Source organism: Triticum aestivum, chromosome 7D (genome assembly GCF_018294505.1).
Source record: "Triticum aestivum cultivar Chinese Spring chromosome 7D, IWGSC CS RefSeq v2.1, whole genome shotgun sequence".
NCBI lineage: Eukaryota > Viridiplantae > Streptophyta > Magnoliopsida > Poales > Poaceae > Triticum > Triticum aestivum.
In genome coordinates this window covers 53,877,942-53,886,588 of record NC_057814.1, presented here as the reverse complement: position 1 = coordinate 53,886,588, position 8,647 = coordinate 53,877,942, and the positions used below count along the sequence as shown (strand labels likewise).

General features: G+C 44.1%; 1 protein-coding gene across 1 annotated transcript; it reads right to left on the bottom strand.

Annotated features, from left to right (window-relative positions):
• Positions 1–600: 600 nt before the first annotated feature.
• Positions 601–2,910, bottom strand: LOC123167133 (alpha carbonic anhydrase 7). Its single transcript, XM_044584963.1, has 4 exons — positions 2,305–2,910; positions 1,938–2,105; positions 1,086–1,139; positions 601–844 (listed from the first exon to the last, which is right to left on the bottom strand). Exons 1-4 carry the CDS (start codon positions 2,824–2,826, stop codon positions 758–760), a joined length of 831 nt encoding a protein of 276 aa, XP_044440898.1. The 5' UTR covers positions 2,827–2,910; the 3' UTR covers positions 601–757.
• Positions 2,911–8,647: the final 5,737 nt, after the last annotated feature.

Here is an 8,647-nt window from a genome sequence, read left to right as displayed (position 1 = left end):
GGGGTATGATCTGCGTGCGCCATAGCACGTAGTTCGTGCGGGATAGCTTCTCGGTGACCTGCCCATTGAGACTAGGCTGGAAGGAAGCGCCGGAGGAGGAAGACATGGTGTGGCTTCGACACAGGTGATTGTGGTAGCTAGATGAGTTGAAGAAGAGGGGCTCTGATTACCATGTGCGAGCGGTAAACGTCTTGCCCTTGTCGAGGGCGACGTGTTCACGTTATATAGCAGGGGAGCCAAAACCCTAGATGGCTTACATGCGGTTTGAGAGAGAGATAAGAGAGAATTTAGGATACATCTTGTGAGAGAAGAAAGGAGGAGATGGTTACAAGAATATCTCAATACAAACTACCTCCTAGCCTTATCTCTAATATGCGCTGCATATGATGGTGTTTAACACAAACAACACTAGGTTGTGTTCTGCCACAATTAGCCATAAAGTACCTCCACTTTTTTGGCTACGACGAATATGGGTAACACAAGAATACGCCAAGGATGGCTTTATTTCATTCAAAGGTACAAAACCATAATCAAATCCTTGCCAGTTTTTTTCATTTCGACGATCTGGTAGATCCCAACATGGAAACATGAAGATATGCATGGACATGAACTGGTCGTGTTCCATTATTATTCAGTAACCGTATACAAGTTATCAAAGTGGATGGAAAATCACTACTGCGTACAGAAATGATATAACCATGTACATAAAAAATAGCTGAAGCACCAGACTAATTAGCCAGAGGATCAACACTAGTAATCAATGTCTATTTTGCTCAAAAGGTCGGAACATGCTGATATCTCTGCTGTTCACCTCCTGACGGGGCCTCGCGTTCTTCTCCATGTCCTGCATGTAGGGTTGAAGGAAAATCAGTCCAAACAATTTCTAGTCCATGGGTGGAGATCGACCAAATTAAAAGCGGCTTTCATGTTGCCGTGGAATTTCTAGAGGTCCACGGTTAAGGTCTACAGTCTGACACGAGTCTAAAGACTGTAAAGTGCCGAAAGACAAGAGTTGAATGCACGAGAACAGCAAGACTTCTCTTTTATGAAAAAGATTAGAGAAACAGAAGGGATAAAACACTTACGTCGTGAACGGCCTCCCTGAGAAGCTCCAGCTGGTGCCTCGACACAGTGCGCACCTGCAAATTAAACCAGATAGAGAAAATGAAAAGTTTCAGTAACATAAAATATATATCGCCCCTGAATTCCATCGTTATTCACCAACCATGCAATGCATGGCGTATAATAGGAGTATATGACATCTAGCTGGCGCGCGTTCCACTGATCTAAATTCCAATCAATCAAAGTGATGGAAAGACGAAACTGGTGGGAAGATTCTTTGTAAATAAATAAAAAATTCAAAGCATCTGTAGATAGATCGAACTGGCAGCTCCCTGCCAACTGCTAAGTTCCAGAAAGCGATTTCTTTTATTGACAGTTGCAAGTAGTGTGTCACGTGATGGTCAAAAATGTAATATTTTACTGATAGTTGTTGCACCCACGGTGCACCCACGCAAGAAAACATTTAGAAAAAATCTGAAACTTCGTGGAAATGATCATCAACAAATGTTATGAGGGCTTGCAAAGTCTGGTGGTCAAATAACATTCGAGAAACGCTCTACAAAAAAGACAAAATTGCAAAATCTGCTCAAACAGTGCACGTACATTTTGACTAATTTTCAATGATTTTGTCTTTTTTGTAGAGAGCTCCTCGAATGTTATTTGACCACCAAATTTTGCAAGCCCCCATAACATTTGTTGATGATCATTTCCACGAAGTTTCAGATTTTTTCGAAACGTTTTGATATGTTTTCTTGCGTGGGTGCACGGTGGGTGCACCGAGAGTGGGTGTACAAGAACCACTCTCAATATTTTACTGATAGTTGTTAGTTGGTAGTTGTGTTTGATGCAAGGTGAATGAATGAAACGGAACGTACCCTCTTGACGATGGTCCAGATGACCCCTTCCGCGCAGGGTGGGGTGGTGAGGGAGCCCACGTAGCGATAGTACACGCTGGCCTTTCCTCTGGCGCCCCTGGGATCCATCATGCCCATCTTCTCCTCTCTGTCCTTGCGATCCGCTATCATCTCCAGGTATGGCTCCAGCTGCGTTCGTACAAGATTAGAGTTTGCCCCATGTTGCCATGTTGGTGTTAGTCAATCAATATTAGGTTAGACTAATTAAGCTCAATTAAGGTAAGTCCCATGTTGCTGTGCTGGCTTTAGTTAATCATCAAAGCTTAACTAAGCCTGGTTCGTTCGTTGGTTAACTAAAGAAAGGAAGCAAGAAAGAAAAGAGAGGCACCTTGTGCAGGAAGGCGTCATGGGCACCAATCTCATAGAAGACGCCGATCACGGCGGCCTTGCCCTGAGCGCTCTCGTGGAACATGTGGAGCTCCATGTCGTACCGGCGGCCGTTGACGCTGTGCTCGGTGGGGGAGTGCCAGTGCAGCTGCCGGAGGAAGTAGGGCGTGCCGCCGATGGAGACGCTCCCGGCGTCGCCCTCGAACTTGAGCATGATGTCGTGGCCGCGGTTGACGATGGTGGCGTTGGCAGGGTGGTAGGAGTGGTTGAGGTAGCCGAGGCCGCGCACGAGGGAGACGCGCGGGCTGGCGAGGTCGATGGGCGACTGCATGTTGCCCTTGCCGCATGCGGACCACTCCTCCTTGATGTCGCCCCAGTGCGCAGGCCCATTCTCCGCGTCCAGCGAGTAGCTGAACTCCTCCTCCTCCTCGGTTTCCTGCTGGGCTCTGGCTACCGGGAGGAGGACGGACGCCGAGAAGAGGAGGAGGAGCACGGCGAGCCGGAGGTCCCGAGATGAACGCATGTTGTCTCTCTCCTGGCCGGGCTGGGTTGGGTGTCGGCTCCTCTGCTCGTGGAGCTGGTGAGTCTTTGTGTTTGTTAAACCGGGGACAGAGCTCGTGGGGTATATATAGTGAAGAGCCAGAGAGAATGACATGGGTCTTGGCCGTCTGCCACAGCCGCGTTCATTAGGTTGGAACGTTTCAAACCTGTCAACTTGCTACGGCTTACGGTACAGTACTGACGGGCACACCACAATGAAAGTAAACTTCGCCGGCGTCGTCTTGTCCCATTCCGTTGCACGAAACGGGATCGTGTATGGTCAGGACCGTGTGGGATAGACAGGGACGCTAGCTTTAAAAAGTCGGGGTTTGGTGGGAAGCGGCACGGCCGGTCATTTTCTCCCTTCGTTTCAATGTAAACAAAGCATAACTGGACCGACGATTTGCCAAATGGGAACGCTCTTCTGTTTGGTAGCACAAAGCAAAATTAGTGGAAACGTTTCGAACCCGTTCCTGTGACCCACGCGTCAAACCGATCCAGCAGTTTCACAGAAAATAGAAGATTTCATTTTCGACTAGCAATTAGTTGCTCACTGTAGCTGCGGCCTGCAGAAGAAGATTTCTAGGGGGCAAAAAAGGATTTGATATGTCGTGTTTGGGTCAGCGAGTGTGCTGATGTACGCTTTTTTTTTCATGAACATGCAAGAGCATTGCATGTCTTCTCTATTAAGGAAGGAAAAGAGCGGTTACAACCAAGTTTGCTCCCAAGAGCAAGATGCACCTCATACACATTACAAGAAAATTAGTGCATTTGAAACGATTGCCCACGGTCTACCCTAGCGGTCCTCCAGAGATCCAGCTCAGTTTTTAGCTTAGTGAGGACGTTAGCCACCGATGAAGCCTTGTGGTCGAAGACTCTACTGTTCCTCTCAAGCCAGATAAAGCGGAGTGTGGCAGCGATCACAGTGTTGATCTCCGTTCGGTTTGAACTTGCCGCGGCCGCGACAGCCGGCCACCAGTCTTGAAGCTCCTGCCTTCCCGTCGGAGTGAAGCGGTGAAGTCGCAGCGGCAAGAGGGAGTGGTACCATACCTCGTGGGGGAACGAGCAACCTAGGAGCATGTGGATGGTGTCCTCGTCGCTCTAGCAGCATAATTGGCATTGTGTGGTATGTGGGAGGCCGCGACGCGCCAACCGATCCGCTGTCCATAGCCGCTTCCTGACGGCAAGCCAAGTGAAGATCTTCACCTCAAGGGGGGCCCACGACTGCCAGATTTCCGCAGCACAAGGTGTGCTGATGTACGCATATGGAAATGTTGTGAATGCCAAGTTGCCAACACGCACCATTTGGGGCGCATGCATGCATGCTTCGCAGTGGTTGCCTGACTCTTCGCAGTGGTCCGATCAAGTCGGCAACCACACTCAAGATATATAATACTAGAACGTCATAGCTAACAATAACCACCAGGTATACCTGCTCGAACGACAATAGTTAGGGTGGGATCGAGTAGTGTATGGCAGATGTAGTGTTAGCAGCTTTTCCTCCATAGTAATAGCTTCCACAGCAAACACTGGCAGCGGATTCCCAACTAATTAATGCGCCAACTCACAACTCATTCTCCTTCTGCGTTAATGGAAAGCGGTTCGCCGGGTTGGAAAAAGAAAACTTGTGTTCGTTTTTTTTTAATGTTTACCCTGCCATGAACGGTTGTTCTTTTTGACCGCCAAAAATGAAAACAAAAGAGGTAAACAGTGGCACAAGTAGCTCTGAATGTATAAAAAGGAGTTCAAGATTAGTGGAATAAAGACTGGCATAATCATTCGTGAGTTTGTTGTGAATAACGGAGTTCAAGGTGACTAGAAGTTCTCATGCATGTTCTATTCCGTCTACGTTGAAGTCTAACACCTCCGGTGCTCTCTTCCTGACCTCAGTCCTTACGACACAAGTCTCCTCTCACGCCAGTCAATACCAAAGCCATACACAGTGGTCAGACACAGCACAAAACGGCACAGGGAGACCAAGACAAGGAGAAGCTTCTCTAGAGAAAACTTACTAGCTTCCCATTATGTTTACCATGGGAGTTCACACTTATCTTAGCAGCCTTTGCAGGGAATACACCAGGGTTCACAAAACAATTTGTACTTTTCAATCATAGAACCCTGAACGCCCCATGCACATGTAGTTTGACCCACGTTCCCTAAAATAATTCGGCGTCACCGATTACCCTAGACAGGTTTTCTAATCACCCAGTCACGCTGAACTTCCAACCCCTCTTTTGCTCACCAACCCTCGGTATTTTCAGAGACTCATGTTATTCTCCAAAATATTTAGTATTCACACATATGTTATGATTAACCTATCCGCAAAAAAAAATGTTATGATTAACCGTAATGTGTACGCAGAGTCGATATCGAGTTGCTTTTTTTTGCACTATGGTTTATATGGGAAGAAACTTTGTTAACCTGAACACTTTGTCAAGAAAAATTATATATTTCTACAAGTGTAAGGAAAATTGAATTTTGTAAAATTCAAAGATAACTTCACATTGCAGTCCTGCTGCTAGTTTGTGTATGTTCTCACGCGCGTTTTGGAAAATCTAGAGAATAGTATGATATCATCTTCTTTTTAAAGGTTAATAAATAATAATACACCAGGCCTCCACATTTAGGACAATAATAAAACTCAACCTAAACCCATCCCTCTCATGCCATCAGTCTTTTCAGCCGTCCAGTATCTTGATCTAGTTGTTTCTGTCTATTGGATGCATGTGGGACACTACTTTACTGCAAATGTCACCACAACCTAGCCTGCTGTCCTAGGGGTAACCACTCCCGTGAACAGTTTCTTTGCTCACATGGACACTTCATGACCAACATCTTATTTCCTATGATTACTTCGATAATTGTTGTTCTCTCCTTTTTCGACATCGATCAAATAGTGTGACAGACTATGGCCATAACCGAGGACACGACTATACGGATGAGTTTTACAATTTGTAAAGGTTGTACGCTTTACCCGCACTATTGATCTTCCTCTTCTCTCATGTGCTTTGGTATATTATGCTGGTGGGTGGACCAGCGTTACTTCAACAAGGCCATTCTACCTCAGAGACACTTCTATCGTATAATCGCCGTACCTTCAGGCCTTGTTATGAGGGAGAGATTTCTATAGGAGAGTCCAAACCAATTCGAGGGATGTAAGACATCCCCACAAGAGCTCATCCAAGGAGAGAAACACCATTGTGGTGTCTCCATTATCAGGATCGACCATGGCCGACCCTAGAATTTTTCCCAGGATATTGTCGACCTTGTGCCTATCCGTGATGATCGTTTTGACCGGTGCGGTATCGAGAAGAGCATGACCAAAAGTAATGACATGGTTCTTACTGTTGATCGATATATAGAGAATGATAGATGCGCTCCCATATTTGTGGAAGAAGGGGGAAATATCTTCTAACAGGATGAACGCGTCTCACTTGTGGAGCAATCTGGTGATGAGATTGTCATTAGTGTCAATCTCCATCTCGATGATCTTATGTATATCATGTTGAAGTTCTAATACTTTTGAGATATTTTACTTCATTTATCAACTTCATTGCAAATATCCTATTGATGTTTTTTTTTCTCTAACAACAACAACAATACCTGCGAGAATTTTAGTATGTACTATGCGTCAGTAAAGAAAGCAATCCAAGTTGAAACTAGCATATGAATCCAAAGTTAACTGTGCATCGTAATAATATGGACACCTCCTAGCAACTAAAAACAACATGATACATTGATACGTGTACACTAAAGGGATAGTAATCATGTGTTTTTATGGTTGATATGTGACCAATCATATCAAAGACATGTTAAATGGCCCTGCCATCATGAAAGGCGAAGATATCAAACCAACCTGACTAGAGAAAAAAGTGGCGCAGGTGCTGATCTGAAGATGCATGGAGCCGCCCAAGCCTATAAATGCAAGTGAGTGAGCTACTGAAGCTCCCTCACAATGACTCCAAAGGGATACATATAGTTACATTCCAAATCTCTTTTGTCTAGTTTATCTAGTGATGATGCTAAAATATGGTCCATATATTTATGATAAACAGCCTTTAAATCTTATATGAACCAGTTGTGTAGGCTTGAGAGGCACTTGGGATTATTCTACCACATTTTAGGAAGAAGTGTTTGATGTCTCATAGTTTCTCACTCAATTGCAACAATCGGGTGGGATGTATATCTATATACTATCGAGACTAATATAATCGTAGAAAACCACATAATCATCCTAACAGTGCCAACAACATCCCCCTGCGTCCTGGACGTGAAGAAGATCCGGTTGACGTTTTCTGTTTTTATTGAAGGATTATGCTGACGTTGTTACGGATTCTATTGCTGACCTAAGTAGAAATATGGTGTGGTTGTGTACAATATGGTAGTCGTGGTTACATCACAGTCATAGGATATGCCAAGTTTATGAGGAGCTTGCGCTTTTCTTTGGATCTCATTTATTCTCCAAGATGTCAAGCCTAAGAGGAATACATGTTGTTATAGGAAAATAAAAGATAGAAACAAGGAAAATGCAGGATGATCGTGCAAACAAACTCTACCCTTTTTATTTTAGTTCATTTAACTCTGAATATGCCTTCTCAAAATAAATCTTAGGTACTCTCTCCTCTCATTCCATATCTTCGTGTGAAGCATATGAATGGTCTCCTGTACTATTATCACACCTTCGAGAATATTTGGGTCATACATGAAGGCCATCCTAGGTTGGGGCACACCGCATGGTCACCACAATGGAATAAATCTAATAGTTCCATCAGGTTATCCATGATTACCTCCTGAAAGGCTTCATCCAACTCTGCTAAAAATGAATACATGGTGCCTTGTTATACTCAGTTTGAAACCTAGCATAGTTGCCCGTGCAAATGCGCATGCATTGTGTTAAAATTTCAAATATTTATTTATCAAAATATGTGTTTTATGGGTCCTTACATTCTTGATTTCAGATACTTCAAATATTATTTTAACTACTAAAATATTAAGTTTTGTGAAATAACTACGAACAACACTAAGGATATAGCAATATGATGCATCTGAGTGCTACCTCTTGAGCACTGCGTTGGTTTTCCCTTGAAGAGGAAAGGGTGATGCAGTAAAGCAGCGTAAGTATTTCCTCAGTTTTTGAGAACCAAGGTACCAATCCAGTAGGAGGCCACGCACGAGTCCCTCGCACCTACACAAACAAATAAAATCCTCGCAACGAACGCAATAAAGGGGTTGTCAATCCCTTCACGGTCACTTACGAAAGTGAGATATGATAGATATGATAAGATAATATTTTTGGTATTTTTATGATAAAGATACAAAGTAAAGAAAGCAAAATAAACGGCGCCAGAAATAACTTGTTGACGGGAGATTAATATGATGGTAAATAGACCTCGGGGCCATAGGTTTCACTAATGGCTTATCTCGAGAGCATAAGTATTATGGTGGGTAAACAAATTACTGTTGAGCAATTAACATAATTGAACATAGTTATGAGAATATCTAGGTATGATCATGTATATAGGCATCACGTCCGCGACAAGTAGACCGACTCCTGCCTGCATCTACTACTATTACTCCACACATCGACCGCTATCCAGCATGCATCTAGAGTATTAAGTTGAAAAGAACAGAGTAACGCTTTAAGTAAGATGACATGATATAAACCCCATCTTGTTATCCTCGACGGCAACAATACAATACATGCCTTGCTGCCCCTACTGTCACTGGGAAAGGACACCGCAAGATTGAACCCAAAGCTAAGCACTTCTCCCATTGCAAGAAAGATCAATCTAGTAGGCCAAACC